Source organism: Protopterus annectens, chromosome 4.part0 (assembly GCF_019279795.1).
Source record: "Protopterus annectens isolate FY-2018-M chromosome 4.part0, PAN1.0, whole genome shotgun sequence".
NCBI lineage: Eukaryota > Metazoa > Chordata > Ceratodontiformes > Protopteridae > Protopterus > Protopterus annectens.
Genome location: NC_056733.1, coordinates 612,991,552 through 613,017,606, shown reverse-complemented (window position 1 = coordinate 613,017,606; position 26,055 = coordinate 612,991,552). Strand labels below are relative to the sequence as shown.

The 26,055-nt window shown below is 46.9% G+C and overlaps 1 protein-coding gene across 2 annotated transcripts in view; it reads left to right on the top strand.

The window, feature by feature from the left end:
- Positions 1-26,055, top strand: part of GTF2H3 (general transcription factor IIH subunit 3) — a 320,617-nt gene that overhangs the window by 282,557 nt on the left and 12,005 nt on the right. For both annotated transcript variants that reach the window (XM_044068552.1, XM_044068551.1), the window contains exon 10: positions 2,370-2,438. In XM_044068552.1, the coding sequence (XP_043924487.1) occupies positions 2,370-2,438 (69 nt within the window). The remainder of the gene's footprint in view (positions 1-2,369; positions 2,439-26,055) is intronic.

Here is a 26,055-nt window from a genome sequence, read left to right as displayed (position 1 = left end):
TTACAGGATGCTGACTCAGTGTTTTATGAAATTAGTTGTGTAGGCAGCTCTTACAGCTTTTTTTAAGTCACACCCAGATTTATAGGCCATGGTATGCCGTAGGCAAAAAAACATTGTAATGCTGCCATTACAAGGAGCAGGTGTTGTGTAACAATTGTACTGCCCTACCACATTTCTCCCTAAGTGAGGTTGAAGGGAGTTAAAACCAGTACAAAGGCTGCTCTGTACATATCTGCCAATTGCTTTTTGTCAACGTAGGGTGTAGTCTATCAGTGAGCCACCAGTTGATACTTCTGAATGCCAGAATTAGAGTTATAAAATGACCAGAAATAGGCAACATTTGGAAGCTTTGCCTTTGTGGTGTAGAGATGGATGCCTGTCTGTGGTCTAGAAAACCACCTGTGTTTGACCAGTGGCTTGCACACTGGAGTAACCAGTTGGGGAAGGAAGAGAAATGAGGAGGCCGTCTTCTCACCTCTCTTGGGGTTGGAAAAGATGTTGTGCTGTGGGTTAATGTAGGTTACTGCTGCACTCTCTCTCATCAGGGTAAATGGATGACATTGCTTAAGAGGGTCCATGTCCTTTAAAATCTTTGCAGTCCCTCCACCGGTGTCAGATTTTGAGCTTGCAATGGTAGTGACTAGGATAACCAAAAATCTAGGCCATGGCAGCAGTATAAATATATGAATATTACCTGGCTCCCTCACTTGTGTTCTAGTGTTTTGGGAATTCTTGTAATACTGGCCTGCAAACATTCCCACAGAGAAGGGTTGGTCACATGATTAGGTGAGGACCGGGATGGATGAAGGCATAGGTGGTATTTGAGTGAGACCTAAAGTCAGCCACAGGTTGGATGAAAAAAAATTAGAATTATTTTTTAAGTATAGGGGACCAAGGAATTTACTCATTAGAAGAGGAAAACAGTACAGTGCTTATTTTTTTAAAATACTTTTGGAGAAATGTAAATATTTCAAAAAGTGAGTCACTTTTATTTGGAGAACAGCTCATTAGGCAGTTTGGATACTGTCCCTGGGATTCAGAAATGCTTAGCAAGATGAAGAACCCCTAGCTGAAAAGTTTTCCACATTACACTGAGCCTTTTGAATTCAGAGACTGCTCTATCACTGAGGATTTCCAGTCATAGGGGCCTCAACATGATTGAATGGTCTTGTGGCGAAGCCGCATGCTAATGCAGCAGTTGATGTGAGTGACTAATGCAAATTAGCCACATGCTTTCCTGGAGATGTCCTTTAGGCGGACAGTTTGACTGCCTTAAAAGCATAGCAGTCACCCATTCAATTCTGTGGGAGTACTTGCAGTTATTTGTACTTGGGAGTACAGGCAAGTTAACAAAGCATGGGGGTGGGTGGGGTTTTATTGTCTATGGATGTGTGTGTGTGCATGTCTCTAGGGCCATAAATGAGGCTGCAGTAAATGTGTAAGTGTCTACCAGGGTGGTTACACTGGGTGAAGGTTAAGTAAGGGAATCAATAGTCTAGGGGTGTGTGTCTGTGTGTATGTTGGTTTGTGCATGCGAGTGTATGGCTGAGTGTTTCTGTGTGTGGAATTGAGTGTGGGAGGGTTGTTGAGTGGATGTATGTGTGGGAATGTTATGGAGAGCTTGTATGTGCATGTGCTTGTGTGTGTAGGGATGCTTTTGCTAATGCATTGTATGAACCCCTACAGAGAACAGTTGCGTGATCAGGTCTGACAGTATTAGTTTCTGATTCAGTAATGAGCATTAATTAGGTCTTTCTCATTGCAATCCTTTCTGCCTGTCTGTGAATCGCTTTTTCATTGTCAGTAGCATGACAGGTAGCATACCTTCCTTTGGTGGGAAGGCTGTGGGTTGTATCCCCACACCAGGTGTATCGATTACTGACACTGCACTGCAACATAAGGGGTGCTGCACTCCCGAGTGTGCTGACCTTCAGATGAGGCATTAACCCAAGGCCCTGTCTTCATCAGCTGGTGATAGCTCAGGTTGATGTCAAAGATCCCATGGCACCTATAGAAAAGAGTAGGGAAAGTTCCCCGATGTCCTGGCCAAATTTCCCCCAGTAGTCCCCCTGAAAAGAGGCTGTTAGCCTAGTGAGACTAATCCTTTCAACAATGGATAGATAAATACATAAATAAATAAAATCTTTCTCACTATTGCAATAATTGAACAATGAATATTGGGACATTAGAATAGTGATGAATTTGTAAAATTCTCCTAGCCTATGTGTTAAAAAGCTTCCATAGATTATGCAGCCTATGTTCAGGATTACAGTTCTGCATAAAGCTTACTTTCATGAGTGTTACAGTTTTGTAGTTTTATGCTTATTGTATTTGCACAGTTAAAAGCCTGTTGCTGGTTATTTTCACAGGCATGTGATATAACAGGAGGTTTATACTTGAAGATTCCACAGATGCAAGCCCTTCTGCAATATTTACTGGTAAGTATTAAACTTAATGCAAAACTGGACAACTGGTCCTGACAGGAGGAATGCTGGTAATTTTAATAAGGATAATGTCAATTAATCTACAACTCATGAATATTGTTTTAACTATTGATGTTATGTAGTCCAGTCTTGCCTACATTCTTACTCGCGAGTTCGGAGCCGAATATCGGCTTCGACTCGGCCAACTTTTCTACTAGCTCGAAGTCTCTCATTGGCTGGGTCAAGCAGGTATCCCATGCTGCACTGCTCCATAACCCCAGATCTCATTTGCCGCTCGTGTAGCTAGGACGTGGTCTCGCTTGACTGTGGCTAAGTACCTTCTTTTTTTCATTTTCTCTCGAGAAAATTGCAGATTTAGCTATCTTCATATTGTTGCTTGTTGTTGTGTGTTACGTGTGTGTAGTTGGTATCCCTAACTGCTCCGGTGGGCTAGGCCCGTTTGAGTTAGAGGACCTAGTCCTCCTTTCTGTGTTTTGCTTTGCTTAGGGTTTTTGTTGGTTACTGGAGCTAAGCTAGCTCTTTGCCTTTTCTGGTTGTGGATAGTGTGTGTGAGTCGTAAAGAACCGTTTTACTTGGAGGTTCTTTGGTTGCTGTGGGTAGTGTTCAGTAGATGTTATGTGATCCTATCTCACCTGCATTCAATACTGATGGGCTCGGAGCCGATCCCTCGGCTCCGACTCGGCACGCTATGCTATAGAGCGAGGCCTCTTATTGGCTGAGCTATTTCTTATCCCAGGATGCACCACCACTAATCCCCCAGATCTCGTTTACCGCTTACAAGCTAGGACATGGTCTCAAACTTGGCTGGGCTAAGTACTGTTTTATTCAGGCTTTTCCTGTCAGGAATTTGCTTATTTTGAACCCAAAAGCTGTTTTAACAGCTATTTGTTGTGTACGAGTGTGTTTAACTAAATCTATTGAGGAATTTGTGTTTTTTCGTTAAGGGAAGGTTTCCCGTTTAAGTTAGAGGGGCCTTCCCCTAATTTCTATTACTAGCGTTTTTATTTGTGTGTCAAGTACCTGCTTAAGTTAGAGGGTCTTGACCCTCTTTTTTCTGTGTTTTGTGCATACGAGTACTGAATTGTTTGTTTAAAAAAAAAAAAAACTTTATTTTTTTAAACTTAAAACTTGCTAGTTTTTGTCTGTATTATTATTAATCTTAGAGGTTTGTTAGCATGTCTAAAGAGCATAGACCCTCTGGGTTTAAAAAGTGCGTGAGGTGTGGTTATAAAATGTCCATAATGGACGACCACTCCTCGTGCGTTTATTGTTTAGGCGCCAAGCACCTACAAGAGTCATGTAGCGTGTGTCACGCCTTTTCATCAAGAGTCCTCCAGGAGAGGAAGAACAAATTAATTCTAAAAGGGTTGATTAAGCCATCCTTCGAGGAGGCTTTATCTTCCTCTTCCTCTCCTTCAAAAAAGAAAAAAGCGTCGGCTCCGACCAGTCTGTCGGAACCGACTGCCAAAAAACCTAGGCAGGCTTCTCCATCGGCTCCACGGACTTGGAGCCGAGGCGGAACAGTCTGCCTCGATGCCTCCAGTCTCGACCCTCTGGTTTCGGAGCCGAGGACTGGGGCATCGAGGCGGGTCACCTTCATCGGCTCCACTGATATTGGAGCCGATGAGGGTTGCCGGCTCAGACTCTTCCCCTTCGGCGCCGAAGTCCTCATCGGCACCGAGGGAAATTGTTTTGAGATCTCCCTCGGAACCGATAGTAATAGAATCCATTCGGAGCCGGTCCCCTAGTCCTATGGAGCCGATGGAGAAATCGGTTCGGACCCGATCGGTGTCATCTAGATCCTCCAAGATGTCTGATTCGGACATCGACAGGGTGCTCCTAAGACTCTTCCAGTCTCCGGTGTTTCAAAAGTTAGTTTTGGCTCCAGCCCATTTGGCTTCGGAGCCGATGGTCCACCCTGCTACTATGGTTCCTCCTCCAACAGCCTCGGCACCGTTGGAGCCAGTGCTGGTGGAACCGATGGAGGTTTTAGGGTCGGGCCCGACCCTTACTCCAACTCCGGCTCTTGAGTCGGAGTTCGGTATGCGGACTTCTTCGGTCGGCCCCGGGGGGGATGCTTCGGGACTGATGTTTTCGGTCCCAAGCCTTCCTCTCGGTGCGTCGGCTGCGGGAGTGCCGTCTACCGTCGTGGCCACGGAGGTGGGACCCTCTCCCAGGATTCTGGTGGTCCCGCCTTCAGGGCTATGAGGAGTGCGTTAGCCAAATCATCTTTGGCTACCTCCACGGTCTCCCCAGCTCCTTCCCTGCATACCGAGACTGGGTCTTTGGCAGTCCCCCTGTCCTTAGACAGTGGAGCCCCGGGGCCTGAGGTTACCCCCACTGGGGTTTCCCCCCCTCCTGGAGGTCCTTCTGAAGCTTCTTCGGAGGAACCCCCCAGGAAAAGATCATGCAAGAGGAAGCACGTCGACTCCCCTGATGAGTCTCTTACATCAGACACTGATCTCGATGATGCAGAGGGGTCCCCTAAGTCGTCCTCAGATGATGTCTCCTTTGCAGACATCCTGGAAGCCCTTAAACAACGAGGCGGCTGGCAATCCAAACCCCCTTCTGCTGATGAGTCGGTGTTCCTTAAGGCCTTGGGGCTCAGCCCTCCACCTCCTGGGTGTCTCCGCCCTTGACGAGCTCTTGGACTTGATCTGTCGGGGTGGGAACACCCAGACTCTGTGGAACCGGTGCCTGCTCGTCCTAATAAGTTCCTGTCAGCACCCCCGGAAAAAGAGTTCCTGACTAAAGGTGTGGCTGTAGATGCTTTGGTGGTGGCATCTGCTACCCAGCAAGATGTAGCAGAGGCTTCGACGTCCGTCCATCCTCCTAATAAGGAGTCTAGGAGCATGGATCGGTACGGTAAGCGCACCCTAAGTTCAGCGGCTTTTACATTAAGGTCCTTGAACTATCTCACGCACTTTACCAGGTTTCAGAGGGATCTGATTAAAGAACTTTCCGATACCCTCTTGGGTAACCTGCCTGAGGAGCTGGCCCAGACGGTTGGCTCTCAGCTGGCTACACTGTCGTCCATTTCAAACTCGTCCATGAGGCTCATATCTTATGCGGCCGAAGGGGCGAGTAGAGCGGCGGGTACAGGCATTGCTCTACGGAGACAAGCCTGGCTCCGCCTGTGTCATTGCATGGAGGCCTTTAAGTCTTCCTTTGCCGACGCCTTTGATGGGTCCTCCTTGTTTGCACCCAAGGTAAAGGACACACTGACCCGCTGCGAGCAAGAAGGTAAGACTTTGACTGCCGTAGGGGCACGATTTTCAACTCCCTTTCGGCCTTACCCCAAGGCTAAAAGAGGAGGGAAAATGTGGTTCCGTAGATCTCAGAAGTCTTACCCCTCACAGCAGGACGATCCCCCTTCCAGAGGCAGGGGAGGGGGAAATTCTTCTGGAAGACGCCGTCCCAGAGGCGGCAGAGGCCCTCGCAACACTGGAGACCGCGAGTCCTTTCGTGGCTCTTCAGCTTTTCACAGTCCCTGAGGGATTGCCCGACTGTGCAGCTCCAGAGCCATTCGGGGGTCGTTTTTCGAAGCACCTAAAAGCCTGGGAAGGTATCACTCAGGACCGTTGGGTGCTTTGAATTATCGCCGGAGGTTACACCATCCCTTTCTCTCACTCTCCACCTCAGTCCAAAAAAATCCCGGACCCGCCACCCAAGTCAACGGGAAACTGCAGCCTCAGAAGTTTCAAAGCTGCTGCAAAAAGGCGTCATCCAACCGGTCCCCGCAGACCAGATCGGATTAGGGACTTACTCAAGATTCTTTTTGGTGCCAAAAAAGACCGGGGACTTGAGACCCATTTTGGATCTCAGCATTCTAAACCGTTCAGTCAAAAAGTCCAAGTTCCGAATGGTCACCCTACAAACCATTCTCCCATTGCTGGAGAAAGGTGTTTGGATGTGCTTCATAGATCTCAAGGACGCTTATTACCATATCATGGTACATCAAGCGTCCAGAAGACATCTGCGCTTCAGCCTAGGAGGCAGTCATTTTCAGTTCCGCGCGCTGCCCTTTGGTCTCACCACAGCCCCCAGGGTGTTCACCAAATGTTTGGCGGTCGTGACTGCTCACCTGAGAAGTCTATGATTCCAGGTGTTTCCGTATCTAGATGACTGGCTCCTAACTGCCACCTCCAAGCATCTACTATTACGGAGCCTACAAGCCACTATATCACTGGGCAATTCCCTTGGAATCACCTTCAATTGGCCAAAGTCTGTGTTGCTGCCATCTCAACGCATAAGATTCATAGGGGTAGAGATAGACTCAAACTGAATGCGGGTCTATCTACCTACAGACAGGATACAAACCATACAGGCTCAAGTTCGAGCCTTACTTCCCAGATCCAAAGCCCCAGCCAGAATGGTCCTGCAGCTATTGGGATCCATGTCCACCACGGTCCTTCTAGTTCCCCTGGCAAGGCTGCACATGAGAATTCTCCAGTGGCTTCTTTCAGCTCAGTGGTCCTTTCAGGAACTCCCTCTCAGTCACCTCATATGGATTACGGAAACCTGCAAACGGGACCTTCTCTGGTGGCTAGTGCCCTCCAATTTGGATCAGGGACGACCCTTTGTTCCACCTCCTCCTGCGGCCACTTTGACCACGGACACCTCCCAGATGGGGGGGGGGGGGGCATTCCCTGGGCAGGTCAGTCCAAGGCAAATGGCACCCAGAAGAGACCCTACTTCATATCAACATCCTAGAAATGAGGGCGGTGCTTCTGTCCCTTCAAGCCCTTCATGATTACCTCCCTCAGGGCGTAATTGCCGTTCATTCAGACAACATGTCAGTTGTCTGGTACCTGAACAAACAGGGAGGGACCAGATCCTATCCTCTTTGCAGAGAGGCCATGAGAGTTTGGGAATGGGCAGTGTCGACCAAACGCTTTCTAGTGGCTACTCATATCCCGGGCAAGTCCAATGTGATAGCCGACAGACTGAGCAGAACCATCCTCTCTCCTCACGAATGGTCTCTGAACATTACAGTTGCAAATCAGATTTTCAGCAAATGGGGAGTTCCGTGTTGCGACCTCTTCGCGACTCCTCTGAATGCGAAGTGCAAAAAGTTCTTCTCCCTCACCCCGGCTCCAGGGAAGAGCCCCATGGACGCACTAGCCCGTCCTTGGCCCGCCGGCTTGCTTTATGCCTTCCCCCCAGTTCCTCTCCTTCCCAGGGTGATCCAAAAGGCATCTCTCTTGGGGAGCAAAATGATCTTAGTTGCTCCTTACTGGCCTCGTCAAGTATGGTTCCCCTATCTTCGGAAATATGCTCTGGAAGGTCCATGGTTCCTGGATCAGATCCCAGACCTTTTGGTTCATCAGTCGGGACTATTCCACCAGTCCCTACACACCTTAAAATTGACGGCTTGGCTCCTCCTCTTCCAACTATAGTCAGGAGTCATACATTGGATCCAGAAGTTGTACACATCTTATCTTCGGCCCACAAGTCTGCTACAAAGAAATTGTATTCTAGCAAATGGAAAAGATTTGCTATTTGGGCTCAACTCCGGCGCCTGGATCCCATCACTATTCCCGTATCAGAAGTACTGAAATTTCTAACTTCTCTTTTCAATCAAGGCTCTTCAGTCTCTACCATCAAGGTTCAATTGACAGCTATTTCCAATTTTCACGAATCTATAAACCCACCTTTAATGAGCAACAGATTGTGTAAGACCTTCTTGAAAGGTGCTGCGCTTTTAAGACCTCAGATTTCTCATCCTGCTCCTCCATGGGATCTCGATGTGGTGTTACGCGCCTTAACTTCCTTCCCCTTCGAACCGGCAGCGACATGTGATTTAAAATTTCTATCGTGGAAGACTGCCTTTCTGGTGACGATTACTTCTGCCAGAAGGTTTTTCAGAGCTTCAAGCTTTATCTGTAAAACCTCCGTACTTGGTTTTTCACAAAGACAGAGTATCTCTCAGGCCAAATCCTTCCTTTGTCCCTAAAGTTTGTTCCAGTTTCTGCCTACAACAATCATTAGAACTTCCAGTCTTCTTTCCGAAGTATTCTAACAAAGCGGAATTCATATTCCACACATTAGATGTCCACAGGCAGTTGCGTTTTTATTTAGATAGGACCAAACAAACAAGGAAAACAGATCAGTTGTTTGTATCCTTTGCAGACAATAAATTGGGCAAAGCCGTCACAAAGGTCACTGTTGCCAAATGGATCAGGGACTGTATTACTCAAGCTTATTCTTATTCTAACAAAGAGCTTACCACCTCTGTCAAAGCTCATTCTACAAGGGCTATGGCTACTTCGATAGCATTTCATTCTAAGCTTGCCATTAGTGACATTTGTGCTGCGGCTACATGGTCTTCCCCGCACACTTTCATTTCCCACTACAAATTGGATGTGGCATCTAGAGGACGAGCTTCATTTGGTTCCACAGTGCTCAGGAGTGTTTTCCAATGAGCCACCCAGGATTTAGGTGCTAGGGACGCTGTCCCATCAGTATTGAATGTAGGCGAGATAGGATCACATAACATCTTTTATTTATGTACTTACCATAACTTTAGATGTTTGGGATCCATCTCGCCTACATTCCCAATAACCCACCCTCCTTCCCCCTTCCTTGGAGATCAGAGGATATCAGAAGGTCCGAATCCTGTTGTTTCATCTTGAAACATCTAACAATGTTATATAAACAAGTTGTGCATGTGTGCATGAATGCGGACAAACAAGATCTGGGGGATTAGTGGTGGTGCATCCTGGGATAAGAAATAGCTCAGCCAATAAGGGGCCTCGCTCTATAGCATAGCGTGCCGAGTCGGAGCCGAGGGATCGGCTCCGAGCCCATCAGTATTGAATGTAGGCGAGATGGATCCCAAACATCTAAAGTTATGGTAAGTACATAACTAAAAGTTTTCCGCCTTTGCTGTTTTTTTTTTTTTTTTTTTATAGCTAGGTTGTTCAGTGGTCTTATTGTGACAATATGTCTAAGGAGCAGAAGGAACATAAACCTTCCAGTTTTAAAAAATGTTCCAAGTGTAGTTACAAGATGTCCATCATGGATGGACATTCCGTATGTGTTTATTGCTTAGGCGCAATTCATTTGCAAGAGTCTTGTAGCGTCTGTCACACCTTCAGTCCGAGGGTGCTTCAGGAGAGAAAAAATAAACTAATATTGAAGGGACTCATGAAACCTTCGTTTGAGGAGTCTTTGGACTCGGCTTCTGGTTCTCAGTCTAAGTCTAAAGCTTCTAAGGCGAAGAAAAGATCTCCGGCTCCGTCTGTTTCTTCGGAGCCGCCAGAGAAACTTTCTAAACTTGACTCCACCTCCTCGACTCCTATGCCCTCGAGGCTGTAGGGAGGTATCTGTGGTACTGGAATCGACTTCGGCTCCTATTTTGCTGGAACTGATTGAGCCGGTCACCCAGTGTTAGGCATGGCTCTCCTGACAGGAGATCCCAATCTCCGTCCCTGTCCTCCAAATCCTCCAGGCTTTCTGATTTGGATGTCAATAGTGTGGTGCAGAGGCTCCTGCAGTCGCTGGTGTTGCCTAAATTATTCTCTGCTCCGACCCAGTCAGCACCGGAGCTTGTCCCGATGCTTGTGTCAGTGGTTCCTCCGAGCACTTCCTTGCCTTCGGAAACCAGAGTGCTCCACTCTGAGTTATGTTCTTGCGCCGGCGCCGATACCCCTTAAGGGTTTATCGGTGCCGACATCGGCTCCTTCCACAGGTTTCAGCACTTGGGTTTCCTCAGTCGGGCCCGAGGGGATACTTTGGGACACCTGTCGATTCCGAGCCTCCCTCTCAGCGCATCGGCTTGGGGGACCCCGACTCTGATCATGGCCTCGGAAGCCCGTCGGTCCTCGGATTCGGTGGGACCGGCCTTCGAGGCCATGCGGAACGCACAGGCCAAATCGTCAGTTACATCACCCGGATCGGTCATTCCGTCCCCTTCCACCCCAGCTAGAGCCTCTGACGTCCCCCTATCCGAAGATGGCGGAGCCCAAAGGTCTGGGGATACCCCAATGAGCGGTCCCCAACTTTCTGAGGGCCCCTCAGAGTCTGTGGCCCCCAGAAAAAAGACGTGCAAGAGGAAGCACATAGACTTCCAGGACGAGTCTCTCACTTCTGATACCGACCTCGAGGAGTCGGAGGGGTCCCCCAAGTCATCCTCTGAGGACGGCTCTTTCTCCGACATCCTGGAGATTTTGAGACAGAGGGGCGACTGGCCTTCCAAAACCCCCTCCGAGGAGGAATCGGTATTCCTCAAGGCCTTTGGAGCTCAACCCTCCACCTCCTGGGTGTCTCCACCCTTCAACGAGCTTTTGGATTTAATCTGTCGAAGAGTGTGGGAGAATCCTGATTCGGTGGAACCTGTATCAGAAGGCCCAATAAGTTTCTTTCTGCCTCCCCGGGGAAAAGAGTTTCTGTCCAAAGGGGTTTCTGTAGATGCCATGGTGGTGGCAGTGGCCACACAGAAGGAAGTAGCCGAGACTTCTTCCTCCATCCATCCTCCTAACAAGGAGTCTGGGACTATGGACCGGTACGGGAAGCATACCCTTTCATCAGCGACCTTCACCTTACGGTCACTGAACTACCTTTGTCATTTCAGTCGACTCCAGAGAAATCTCCTCAAAGAGTTAGGAGATACTCTAGTGGGTAATGTACCTGAGGCATTAGCGCACACGGTTAACGCCCAGGTGTCTACCCTCAACTCTATTGTCAATTCGTCCATGAGGCTCATATCTTATGCAGCCGAGGGAGTGAGTCGGGCAGCCAGTACGGGAGTAGCACTCAGGAGGCAAGCCTGGTTGCGCCTGTGTCATTTCGCGGAGGCCTACAAGTCTTCCTTCACTGACGCTCCCTTTGATGGGTCCTCGCTTTTTGGGACCAAAGTGAAAGACACCCTCACCAGATGCGAGCAAGATGGAAAGACCCTGTCTGCCGTAGGGGTCCATTTTTCCCTCCCCTCTAGGCCTTACCCCAAGGCTCAGAGAGGTGGGAAGATGTGGTTCAAGAAGTCGCAGAAGTTTTTCCCTGCCGCACAAGATGAGTCCCCCTCAAGAGGCAGGAGGGGGAGGTTATTTAGGAAGACGCCGTCCTAGAGGCAGAGGAGGCCCCCGCAACTCGGGAGACCATGATTTCTTTTGCGGTTCTTACTACCATCGTTCCTGATGTGTTGCCCGACTGTGCTTCTCCAGAGCCAGTCGGGGGCTGCATATCGTTATACCCGGAAGCCTGGGAAAGCATTACCCAGGATTGATGGGTGTTACGAATAATTTCCGGAGGTTATGCCATACCCCTTTCGTCAGACCCCCCCCCCTCCAGAGAGAGAAAAATCCCGGACGTTCCACCCAGTCAAAGGGATCACGCAGCCTTAGAGGTTTCAAAGCTGCTAAAGAAGGGAGTCATCCAACCTGTCGCCTCAGACCAAATCGGATTAGGGACTTACTCAAGACTCTTTTTGGTGCCGAAAAAGACAGGGGACCTGAGACCCATTCTAGATCTCAGCCGATTAAACCACTACGTTCAAAAGTCGAAGTTCCGAATGGTCACCCTTCAGTCCATTTTTCCATTACTGGAAAAAGAAGTATGGATGTGCTCCATCGACCTCAAGGATGCTTACTATCATATCAAAATGGACAGAGCATCCAGGAGTCACCAACGCTTCCGGCTGGGAGCCAGTCATTTTCAGTTTCGTGCCCTGCCCTTTGGTCTCACCACAGCCCCCAGGGTGTTCACCAAGTTTTTGGCGGTGGTGACGGCTCACCTGAGTCGTCAAGGATTCCAAGTGTTTCCGTATCTGGACGACTGGCTCCTCACCGCCCCCACCAGGCATCTACTCATCCAAGCCAGGGACGCTACCATTACCCTCTGTCAGCGACTTGGAATAACATTGAACTGGGAAAAATCTGCATTGCTGCCCTCACAGCGTGTCACGTTTATAGGCGCAGAGCTAGACACCGTCCAAATGCGGGCCTTCTTGCCACACGAAAGGATCAGAGTGTTACAGAATCAGGTTTGCGCGTTATTATCCCTCAGGAAAGTACAAACGAGATGGGTTCTTCAGCTTTTGGGCACCATGGCAGCCACCATTATGCTAGTGCCTCTAGCAAGATTACATATGAGGCTTCTTCAATGGCTTCTCTTTGCCCAATGGTCTTTCCAAAAACTCCCCCTTTCCCACCTGATCCTACTGACAGACCGATGCAAACAGGATCTTGGTTGGTGGCTATGCTCCACCAATCTGGACGAGAGGAAACCATTTGTTCCTCCATCACCTGTCGCCACGGTGACCACGGATGCCTCCCAGATGGGGTGGGGGGGCATTATCTTGGCAGGACAGTCCAAGGCACGTGGCAAGATCACGAGATACATCTGCACATCAATGTCCTAGAGATGAGAGCAGTGTTACTGGTGTTGCGGTCACTTCAGAGCTCTCTCCCTCTTGGGACGATTGCGATACATTCGGACAACATGTCCGTTGTATGGTATCTAAACAAACAGGGAGGAACCAGATCTTACCCCCTGTGCAGAGAGGCTATGCGGCTGTGGCAGTGGTCAGTGTCTTCCCAACGGTTCCTAGTGGCAATGCACATTCCGGGGAAGGCCAATGTGATAGCAGACAGGCTGAGCAGAGCTATTCTCTTGCCTTACGAGTGGTCCCTGAACCCTCAGGTTGCGGAACAGATTTTCAACAGGTGGGGTCAGCCTTGCTGCGATCTTTTTGCCAATCCCCTCAATGCCAAATGCAGCAATTACTTCACCCTGATCCCCCCACAGGGGGAATCACCCAGGGACGCTCTAGTCCACGATTGGCCCTCCGGTCTGCTCTATACTTTCCCTGCATTTCCTCTGTTACCAAGAGTGATTCAGAAAAGCCCTATCCTTGGGAAGCAAGATGATTCTAATTGCACCACACTGGCCTCGCCAAGTCTGGTTCTCCTTTCTCCATCCATTCGTGGTGGACACTCCTTGGATTCTGGACCCAGTGCCAGACCTACTGACACATGTCGGGACAGTTCCACCCCTCACTGAGGACCCTCAAGTTGACAGTCTGGCTATTCCACTTCCGTCGTTAGTCAGGCTTCATCGTTTTTCACCTGAGGTAGTGCACATATTATCGTCCTCTCATAAGTCTTCGACTAGGAAGATTTATTCCAGCAAATGGAAGAGCTTCTCTCTTTGGGCTCATGCTCAAGGAATTGACCCATACACAGCCCCAGTTCCTACTGTTTTGGAGTTCTTGTCCATGGTCTTTCAGCAGGGCTCTGCGCCCGCCACCATTAAAATCCAGTTGGCGGCTATTTCAAACTTTCATACCTTCTATGAGAATTCCCTTATGGCCCACAAACTCTGTAAGGCCTTTCTGAAGGGCACCTTATTACTCCGGCCTCCTATTTCAGAACCTATTATGCCTTGGGATTTAAACTTGGTTTTGCAAGCCCTTACCTCCCCACCTTTCGAGCCGGCTGCCACCTGCAAGTAAAAGTTTTTGTCCTGGAAAACAGCTTTCCTGATAGCCATCACATCAGCCAGACGAGTGTCGGAGATTCAAGCTCTCTCCATTAAACCCCCTTATTTGATTTTTCATAAGGACAGAGTTTCTCTTCGACCTAATCCGTCCTTTCTCCCTAAAGTTACATCTACTATTAATCTCAATCAGTCTGTAGAGCTACCAGTGTTCTTCCCTCAATTTTCAAACAAGGCAGAGTTTAGATTTCATCAACTGGATGTGCACAGACAATTGCGATTCTATCTACACAGGACCAAACACCTACAAAAATCTGACCAATTGTTTGTTTCCTTTTCAGAAAATAGAGCGGGATCCTCTGTTTCCAAGGTTACCATTTCCAATTGTATTTCCTTTATTTATTCTTCAGCAGGAAAAACTCTACCGTTCCCCGTCAAGGCTCACTCTACTAGGGCTGTTTCCACGTCTATAGCATACCATGCCAGACTATCTTTGGATGATATTTGTGCTGCAGCCATGTGGGCTTCCCCCCACACTTTTATTACTCATTACAAACTGGACGTGGCTTCCAGGGGCCGGGCATCCTTTGGTTCCACAGTCCTCAGGAGTATCTTTCTTTAAGCCTCCCAGGATAGAGGTGCTGGGGACGCTGCCCCGTGAGTAAGAATGTAGGCGAGATTGGACTACATAACATCAAGAAGTTATGTACTCGCCATAACGTTCGATGTATGTTGTCCATATCGCCTCACATTCTTACGTACCCTCCCACCTGCCCCCTTCCTGGAGGATCTGGAGGTTAGGATTGGTACTAGAGTACCCTTTAATGGTAGTTTGTTTTTCTTACCTTCCTCAATAGTTTTCTACCTTATTGGGTTGTTGTTATGCATGAGGTGTGATTGTGGGGTTCGCAGCAAACTAGATCTGGGGTTATGGAGCAGTGTAGCACGGGATACCTACTTGACCCAGCCAATGAGAGACTTCGAGCTAGTAGAAAAGTTGGCCGAGTCGGAGCCGATATTCGGCTCCGAACCCACGAGTAAGAATGTGAGGTGAGATGGACTACATACATCGAACGTTATGGTGAGTACATAACTTCTTGTTTGCCGGCGCAAAGACTGTTTTAATATTTTGCTCCAGCTTTATTATGTATAACTTAATTAAAATGTCGATTAATAGCACATGTTCTGTTCTTTTGCCACCCCCTCTGAGAGAGCGAGACGTGGAAAAAACAGTACATTTCCCACTACTTATACTTCAACAACCTTTTAAATGATTCAGTGTGTCTAGACTTGCCTCTCCAACCAGATCTGCAGAAGCAGTTAAACACCTGTACAGCATCTTCTGAGGCTATGGAAAAGATGTTGACATTACCAATATACTTGCTAACAAATTCAGTATTAACTTCATCTCTTAAACTATTGTCCATAGTCCACAAGTACTGGAATCTCTTGTCTCCCCTTTTTATCACTAAGGAACATGCATTGAATGCAGAACAAGACCAAAATACTTCCTCTGATGCTCGCTAAGTAGTGCCAAGCATACCCACATTTATCCACTCAACAAACTGTTTAACAACCGCTTAGCTACAGGTTTTATCGCTGAAGAGTGGTGTGCTGCTATTATGATGCCCCCTTCAAAAGAGTGGCCATACCACTGACCTTGGAAATTAGACATGTCTGCCTGAATAGCCTCATTTGTAAGGCTGTGGAACATATTATAGCTAATTGCATAATCTGTGCTATTAAAAACCTTGTTAAGTCTTTATTCTCAAACAGTTTGGCTTTGTCAAGAGAAAATCCTGCCTGCTGTAGTTAACTTATTTGAGATTGCCAGGCAGGCAGTTGACAGTGGCCATGCAGTACACAAAACATATCTAAACCTGGCCAAGGCATTCAGCACCATGTCCCATACTAGCATCATAACAAGCTAATGTTATGCCAACATATTCAGGCCGTTTCAGTGATGTAGCAAGTAGCTTACTCATCTTTGGTGCAGAAGGCTGGTGTTCTATTCCCACACCAGGTTGATCAATTGCTGATATTGTTGTGAAGCATAAGGGGATTGCTGCACTCAAAGTGTGCTGTCCTTTGGATGAGGTGTTAAACAGAGGCCCCATCTACTTAAGTTGGTGGTAGCTCAGGTGGATATAGAAGATCCCACAGCACTTATCAAAAAGAGTAGGGGGAGTTCCCCGATGGCCTGTCCAAATTTTCCGTAGTAGTATAAATACCACCTCAGATCTCCCTTGAAAAGAGGCTACTAGCCTAGTGGGACTAACCCAGTCAACAAAGTATAAATAAAGTAATAAAATGATTTTGAAAGCGATCCCTGTGTGATAAGATGGTTAGCAAACTAGATAAAAGACAGAACCCATATACCGAGAGTCATATGTACTTTCTTAGAAAGTATAAAGGTCTTGAGACTCCTCTTTTCTACATTGCTGAATATTACAAAGTGGGAGTTAAGTACCTCTCCAATACCTGAACCCTCCAGGAAGGACTCTCCCTTGTAATATGTTGGTGTAATGAAAATGAAATAAAATTAAATGCTAAAAAATGCAGTGTCATTAAATTTGATGGCTAACCCCTTCACTCAGCATACTGTATTGTCAATACACCTCTACAAAATGAAAACATAATTAGGGACCTTGGTGTAGCACAAGTAATCAGCACTGGAATATCCTCCATATCTGAGGAAGCCCTTATTCCCTTATATTCAGCTAGGACTGTGAGTGCCCGTACACATTTAATATATCAACCCTTCTTAATGCCTCTCCTATTTTCACAAACCTAAGTAAATCTGACCTCAGTAAACTCGCTAGCTGCTATAATAATTTTGCCAGAGTTGCCGCAGGTTCAGCATATAGAACACGTCACTGTCTTAACCTTGAATCGCTAGGTTGACTAGAACTACCCTGCCAACTTCAGTACGACCAATTAATAGTTGCGCCCAAAGTTCTCTACCAACCAGAAAACACGCCCATACTTAAATATTGTCACCCCCTACAGTAACCTAAAAACACTCTGCTCTTCCAACAGAATGCTAGTACAAAGTGTTAAATCCAACAACTTAGCTGGTGAATCATTCTTTACCAACTCTGTTGGCAAAACCTGGAACTTACTTCCTGCTGAACTTACTGCAGTCCCCTCCTTAACTCAAGTTAAAATATCTTTTAAAAAACACTTAAAAAAGCATTGGTTATGGCCCTGTACAAACCCTAACTAACCCGTTCTCAATTACTGTATATCACTGAAAACATTGGCGACATCTAGAAACTTTCATTATCATAACTCTGATACATCGGCTGTTTTAGAAGACTGATTACATGTTTCTCATCTATTGGAATGTACTACTGAATGATAAGACAACTTGCAGGACTATGTACTACTAAAAATTAATGTGTTCTTGCATGAAAGTTAATAATTGTAAAGTTTTTTTGTATGTATTCTGGTAAATCTGGAATATGTATGTATGTGTTCTTGTATAGGTTCATGGGTAGGTACTAGGCTATCTGCCCGAGGGCATTTATAAGTCTAGCCGGAGTGTGTCAGCTTTCGCCACCCCCATTGATTAATTAACTGATCCTATGTCAAGCAGAGCCAATGAAGTGATCCCAGGGGTGTATTTTTGGTTACCCATCCACTCGTCAAGGTTTCTCTTGAAGAGTGTTAGTGAGGGGCTCTGCCTGATGTAATTTGGAATTTTGTTCCAAAGCATGGGGAGTCTCTGTGACAGGAATCTATCCCTCCAGCATTTTCTATTTATTATTGTGGCGAGGTTTAGCTCACTAGAGTTCGTGGCTCGCAGTGACTTGGATTTCTTTAGGTGGAGCATGTCCATCAGTTGTGAGTTGGACATGGCTTTGTAAGTCAGGCAGAGATCACCTCTGAGTAAGCGATATGCCACTGAGTACAGCCGGAGTTTTTTCAGTCGGGCTGCATAGGACATATGTTTGAGACCAGTAATCCTCTTGGTGAGGTACTTTTGTGGTCTTTCCAGCTGTTGGAAGTGTCTTCTGAGGTATATCCCAAATGGGGCATTGTACTCTATGATGGGTCTAATGAGTGACGAGTAGAGGGGCACTATAACCTCTTTATTTCTAGATGTAAACCCTTTAGTAATTAGATGGGCCACATAGAAGGATTTCCTAACTAGTTTGGCAATATGATTGTCAAAGGAGAGATTACTACGTACCTGGGTCCCCAGATCTCCTATTACCTCTTCTGTATTAAGGGGGCTGCAACCTATGTGGTAATTCGTGGGTGTTTTGTTTTTCCCAAATGGGATGACCATGCATTTTTTGGCATTTAGCTTGAGGCCATGACTTTAACACCAGGTGCCTGTCTCAGTAAGGCCCTTTTGGAGGATGCCCGTGTCAGCCGGAGAGTCAATTATGGCTCCTAGTTTGCCATCATCGGCAACTTGGTTAGCCATAGTCCTCCTGTGTTTGCCTGTACTTCTGAGAAGTATATGCCGAACAGTAGGGGTCCCAGGACCGAGCCTTGCGGGACACCAATTGTGACTGGTTTAGAGTCGGACCTGGAGCACGCTATTCTTACCGTGTGAGTTCTGTCTGTAACCCAGTTGGCAACCCATCTCGTGACGTAGGGGTTTATGTTCAGACTGGTGAGTTTTTCTGTAATACCCGAGTGGGGAATGGTGTCGAAAGCCTTGGCGAGGTCAGGGTAGGCTGTGTGAACCACCTTTCCCTCGTCTATGGCCTTGGTGATTGTCTTGAAGAAGTCAGCCAGGTTTAGTAGGCATGATCTGATCTTAACAAAGCCGAACTGGGTCGGGTCAAGTGTTTGGAGGTTCCCAATGTCTTTGTTAATGAGTTCCATGATGATGCGCTCCATAGCCTTGCAGACCAGGCTAGTCAGGCTTATGGGGCGATAGTTACCAGGGTCAGATGTTCATCGTGCATACAGCTGCAGTCATAACAGATGGGTTGTCCTGCCGTCAGGCGGGTCCTCGGTCGGCCGAATTCCAAAGTCTAGGTCCGGCGTCGGTTGTCATCGCTTCTTCCCTGACGTCAGTGGTGCAGGGATATAAAAGAACTAGCCAACACCATTTTCTTCAGTCTTTCTTGCTGCGCGGTGCCCGAAGCAGAAGCAGTTTGCAAGTGCCAGTCGGCCAGCTCCTGAGATTTACGAAAAATATTTCAGCCGAAGTCTTCTTGAAAGCTAAGTACCCCTTTGGGGAAACTTTTCTTGCCTCAGACCGATGTCAGACAAAGTTGATAATTGCATTTCATGTGGGAAGCAAATACCGCATAAGGATTTCCATTCCTTCTGCATTCCTTGCTTAGGTCCAGACCACGATGTCTCGGCCTGTCGTTTTTGTGCTAGATTCAACAAACGCACTATTAAGCGTCGGGCGGAGTTCGCCCAACACTATTTTGGTAAAAAGTTTAATTACATTATGTCGTCGGATACTCCGACTCCAGTTTTGAGTAAAAGACGCAAAGATAAGGACCGACATACGAGGTCCGCGACTTCTACCTACACCACGCTAAAGCCGGCTTCAGGTGCTCCGGTTCTCAGCGAGGTGCCTACGCAGCCCCTGAGTACCGATGATGCTTCTTTAGCGGTGTCTTCTGTGCCCGAGGTCGCAGGCTCCTCGGCCCCCACTCCGACTACAGATACCGACACCACTTTTGGCGGGGAAACTCAGAGTTTAGACAGACCTGCCACCTCTCAAGGTGTCTTCAGGCCTTCCTCTTTTTCCATTAAGGCTTTCACAAAATCTAAAGCAGCCATGAAAACTAAAAGACAAGCTCCACAGAGCCCCTCTCAGGGCCCCATGCCTAAAAAACAGATGCTCAAAATGGCTGAGGATTTGATTACTCTTATCAGGGGTTCTCAACCCCCCCTCGGACAAAAGGCCCAGATTGGAGGAAGACTACCCTTCCTCAGACCAAGCCTCTATTACCTCAGAATATTCTGAGGAACAGGAATATTCATATTCCCCTTTTGAAGATTCTGATGCTGAGGAGTCCATTCCCTCACCCCCCCCCCAAGGACTATTCTTTTGGGGAAACCTTACATACTTTGAGGGAACACTTTCACTGGGAAGGTCAAGATTACTCAGATTCCAAGAAAAGGCTCAGGGATTTTCTCTTGCTTCCTCAGCACAGGCCTCTGGCTATCCCTCCTGTCTTGGATATATTAGATGATGTGTATACAGAAGCCAGCCTCAACCCAGATTCTTTACCTCCAGCTCCTGTTAAACCTGACGGGTATTACCGGATTCCTGATTCACACCAATTCCTATACAAAAGCCATGCTGCTGACCCAGAAACTATTTCACAGGGTTCCAAGGGAATTAAGGCCTCTACTGCCAAAAATCCATTACCTTCAGAGAGAGATTCCAGAGCTTTAGAAAGGTGGAGGAAAAAGGTATACACCTCGGCCACTTTAACCATGAGGGCATTAAACTGTCAGTTCCATATGTTAAAGTATCAACAGTTTATGTTATCTCAGTTGAAAAGCAAAATGACACAACCTGAGCAACCAGATGTAAAGGAGTTGCAGGATTTGTTGCATAGTGCAGAGCAAGTGGGTAAACATACCTTGCAATGTGGTTTTGATGCTTTAGAGGCCTCATGTAGAGCTGCTGTTACAGGGTCTGTCATACGTAGACATGCTTGGCTCAAAGAGCAAACCTTACCAGATCATGTCAAAGCTAAATTACTAGATGCTCCTCTTCAAAAAGATGTATTGTTTGGTGTTAAAGCTGAGGAGGTACTAAAGAAAATGGAGGAAAAGGCAAGATCAATGCAAACAGTGAAAGATTTCCTACAGGTGCAACCTCCACGTTTCAGCAGAAACTGGCCTTCAAAAAATTGGTCCTTTCCAGCCACGGACAGACCTCAGAGAGGTAGATACAGGCGCCCGAGGGGTAGAGGGCAATCTCAAGGATCATTTAGAGCCAGACAATGGCAAGCACCTACACCAAGAGGTGGAGAAGATAGATCACAGTCATTCAGAAAGCAGACACAATGACTTTCCCCTCTGCATGTCAAGCAAAGCTTTAATGGCAGCACCTTTAGGCGGAAAACTGGCTTTATTTTCAAAAAATTGGCATATTGTGACAAAAGACAAATGGATTTTGGACATTATAGACAGAGGCTACAGATTCCACTTTCACACCCTCCCAAAAATGAGAGGCATGCCAAATCTGCCACAAAATCAAAGGGCAGAGGCACAAAAACAAATTTCAGCTCTCATAGACATGAAAGCTATTCAAGAGGGTACCTGCAAAAGAACAGGGTCAAGGTTTTTATTCCAGACTATTCCTGGTACAAGGACAAAGATTGGAGACCTATTCTGGACCTATCCATCCTAAACACATATTTACTCGTACCAAAATTCAAGATGCTCACATTACAGCAGCTTCTTCCCATGCTGGGCAAGGAGTCTTGGCTGGTAACATTGGACCTCAAAGAGGCATACCTGCATGTCCCTATCAGACAAGATTGCAGAAGATACCAATTTCTTGCAGGTTCAACCCATTATCAATTCTCTGCATTGCCCTTTGGCTTATCTACTGCACCCAGAGTGTTCACGAAATGCCTGGCATCAGTAATTGCCTTCTGCAGACTTCAAGGGATACAAATATACCCATATCTGGAGGACTGCCTGATCCAAGCGGACAGCAAGCACATACTTCTGAAACACCTGGCGTTTGTAATAAAGTTGTTGAACTTTCTGGGATACACAGTCAATAAAAATAAATCAAAACTAATACCCTCTCAAGCAATAATTTTCCTGGGTGCCAACTTGAATACAAACACCCAGATGGGCCTACCTCACGCCAGAGAAGCAAGGGCAACTATCTCAATACTTCAGAAAAATGGCAACCTTCACCAGGCTGACTGCAAGGAAAATCCTGCAGGCTCTGGGATTCATGGCATCTTGCATACTGCTGATCCCATGTGCAAAGCTGCATATGAGGAAACTTCAGTGGTACCTAAAAAACTTATGGTCTCGACACAGCCACAGTTTGGAAACAATTATACTACTCATTCCATGTCTTCAAAAGGAATTTCTCTGGTGGGCTCAAGCATGCCAAAGGAATGCACGTCTCCCCTTCTGCATGCCTCAAGCAAATCAAATCATCACAACAAACGCCTCGGACTACGCCTGGGGGGGCGCACATGTCAGATCAGTGCATTCAGGGCAAATGGTCCCAAAAGGAAAAGCACCTACACATCAATCAAAAGGAAATACTAGCAGTACAAAATGCTATTATGGCCTTCAAAGACCTACTGTATCCAGGCCAGCTATTGATAAGGACAGACAACACCACAGTGATGTGGTACATAAACAAACAGGGAGGAACTCATTCATACCCCCTGTGCAGACTAGCCATGTCCCTTTGGAACACGGCTCTGGAATTGCAAATCCAACTTCAAGCACAATTCCTGCCAGGGAAGGAAAACACGCTGGCAGACAACCTAAGCAGAAATATGACAGATCCTCACGAATGGAAGTTGCATCCTCAAGTTTTCACAAAGATAATTCAGGCATGGGGACGGCCAGACATAGATCTCTTTGCTACCCACAAAATTACCAACTGAAAAAATTTTGCTCAAGGACCTATCATCCACAGGCCTGGAAAGTGGACGCACTTTCCTTCAATTGGACAACATTGACAGTCTATGCCTTTCCACCTCTTCCTCTGCTGCCCAAAGTTCTATTAAAAGCCAGAGCAGAGAGGCCAAAGATGATTCTCATTGCTCCAGACTGGCCAAGACAGCACTGGTATCCACTCCTGAAGAGCCTGACGCATTCCCCACCATGGACCCTGCCTCTAGTGCCTCTTCTGTTGACCCAACACAGTTTCAAAACTCTTCACAGTCAACTGAAAACCCTCAATCTAGCCGCATGGAGGATTCCTTGATTTCCCAACAGACTCTCCTCTCCCAGGAGGTGCAGGATATCATCTTGGAGGCTAGAAGACCTTCTACTAGAAAAGCCTACTTTGCCAAATGGAAACGGTTTTGTGCCTGGAATCAGAAAAAGGGCCAGAATCCTTGGGTACTAAATTTACCTCAAATATTACAGTACCTAGCTGAGATGTTAAACAGTGGACTTTCCTTCTCCTCCATCAAGATCCATGCTTCAGCCATTTCTGCACAATACAACACTGATCCTCCTTTATTCTCTCATCCTCTCTTAAGACAGTTCCTCAGAGGGGCTAAGAATATAAAACCCCCAAGGAAAGCACCAGTACCTGCTTGGGACCTCAACTTCATTTTAGAAAAACTGACCCTGCCTCCATTTGAGCCAGCTGCTTCAACAGAACTGCAATATTTGTCATGGAAAACAGCCTTCCTTCTGGCTATCACCTCCGCACGCAGGGTTTCGGAACTACAAGCCCTCATGGCTGTGCAACCTTTCATCATTTTCCATCAGGACAGTGTTTCCTTATGAACCAACCCTTCCTTTATGCCAAAGGTAGTATCCAGGGTAGCCTTGAATCAGACTATCCACTTACCTACCTTTTACCCTAACCCACAAAACAAAGGGGAAAGACTACTACATTCCTTAGACATTCACAGACAACTTTGTTATTATTTGGACAGAACAAAGCCATTCAGAAAATCAGAGCAACTCTTTGTGTCCTATGCTAAAGGTGCTCAAGGAAAGGCTATTTCCAACAGACAATCTCAAAATGGATAGCCCACTGCATACGTTTTTGTTACTCATTTCATGGAAAAACTGTACCTACAAGCATCAGATCTCACTCCACAAGGGCCACAGCTACCTCTGCAGCATTCCTCAGGGGGGTTCCTACCAAGGATATTTTGGAAGCAGCTACTTGGAGTTCTGTGCACACTTTCTCCAAACACTATCACCTTCCACTATACTCTAAATCTAGAGCGGGCTTTGCCACAGCAGTCTTGCAGGGCATCCTTGCTCCTCCTAGTTCCACTTAGTGCCTGCCACCCCTTTATAGCTTTCGGATTCTACCCATCTGTTATGACTGCAGCTGTATGCACGATGAACATAGTACAGTTTTGTACCTACCATAAATGTAGATGTTAGAGTGCTAATACAGCTGCAGTCCAGGTTTCCCTCCTTCCATCCCCACTTGGGACAGGCCTTATGACAAACACCTCCTCATACAACCTGATTGGGGTATTCTTTTATGGTGTATTTGCTGGCACACTACTGTTTTTTGATTATATTGCATTGCATTATTACATAAGTTTATGTTTTGCCTTCTTTCTGGGGGCACCTGACATCTGGGGCAAGAAAAACTGAAGAAAATGGCGTCTGCTGGTTCTTTTATACCCCTGCCAGACTGACGTCAGGGAAGAAGCGACGACAACCGACGCCGGACCTTGACTTTGGAATTCGGTCGACCGAGGACCCGCCTGATGGCAGGACAAACCATCTGTTATGACTGCAGCTGTATTAGCACTCGAACATCTACATTTATGGTAGGTACAAAACTGTACTTTGTGGCCCCCCTTTGTGGAGAGGAATAACCGTTGCTGTGTGCCATTCTATGGGGCACATAGCCTGTGGAGAGGCTGAGGTTGAACAGCGTTTTTAGGTGGGGGGTTAGTTCGTTCTGTAGTTCGTGCAAGACGCAGCCTGGGACACCATCTGGTCCTATTGATGCTGTGTTTTTGGCTTTTGAAAGGGCTGTTTTCACCTGTGCATCTGTGATTTTTGTGACACTACACTTTTCCAGTATTGTTGTGGGCCCTTTTGGAGGTGACAGGGTGGTGAGGTTTGCACTGAATCTATCTGCCAGGATGTTGGCAATATTAGTAGGTTCAATATATTTTGTGCTATTTTGCACTAGTTCAGCACATATCTACGAGTTACCACTTAAATTCTTAACATAGCTAAAGAAGGCTTTGTGGTTATCCTTTGAATCCTTGGCTATTTTTCTTTCGAAGTTAGCCTTGAATGATTTCATGAGGGACCTCAGTTTCTTACTGATACTGATCAGGGATGTCTTTCCTTCTTGGGATTTGCTTTTTTTCTGAACTAGTTTCCTCCTTCTATTGTATAGCCTGTTTATTGCAGGGGTCCACCAAACTGGTTTCCTTCTCTTAGAGGAGTGAGTCTTGGTTTTGCTAGGGATGGCACAATCCATGCATCCTTGTAGGTGCTCATAGAGTGCATTTGTAAAGGTTTCTGCATCTTGGGCAGTGTTATCCTTTAGCGTGGGGGCTGTGAAACTTACCACCTCTGTCTTAAGTAAGGTGAAGTTTGCTTTAGAAAAGTTTTTTACTGTGGTTTCATTAGTTGGGGGTGGTGGTGGGGTGTGGACATCGAGTGATTAGTTTATTGTCTGATCTAACCAGTGACAGGTTGACCTCCGGTGTGGAACACCTGTCGCCCATGTTGGTGATGACCAGGTCCAATACGTTTTCACGTCTGGTAGGGGAGTTTACCAGCTGATCCAGGACATTTGAGTTGATGAATTCCAGAAAGCGCTGGGCCTGGGAATTTGTACTCCAGTAGTTTTCCCAGTGAATGGTAGGGTAATTTAAAATCGCCCAATATCAGGGTGTTTGGTAGGACCTTCATGTTTTCCAGTGTCTCCAGAAGGGTGGAGTGGTGGTCCTGGGTCATGGAGGGTGATCTGCAGCAGGCCACAATTTGCATTGCAGATTTGCCTGATGTTAGTTGCACATAGATGATCTCAGAGGTATCATGCAGCACCACTAACCTGGAGGTGTAGGTATCCTTGATGAATATGGATACACCCCCTCCTTTTGTGTTTTGGTCCGTGTTCTGTGGCCGAAACGTGTGGTATGAGTTGTAGCCCGGTAGTGCTGGGGTGCTCTCTGGAGCTTTGAAAAAGGTTTCAGTTACTGCACAGATGCTGACATTCTCCATACTTAGTGCTTCGAGCGCATGCATTTTGAGATTTAAACTCCTGGCATTGAGTGGCATAACCCTCAGTTTTTTGTTAATTGTGCTGTTTACAGAGGTGGGTTTGACTTTTGAGCCTTGCCTAAAAAGGCACTATGGGGGCAGCAAGAGATGGGGGCAGCAAGAGGCTTGGCCAGTATTCGAAAGCCTAGGGGTGACGGGTGCAAGCCGTCTCTTGTGAAGTAATGCGGCTTGATGAGCATGTTGTCCCAGACTGACAGACACTGGATCCCCTTTGACACCAGAAGCTTATCCAATTGTTGAAATTGAT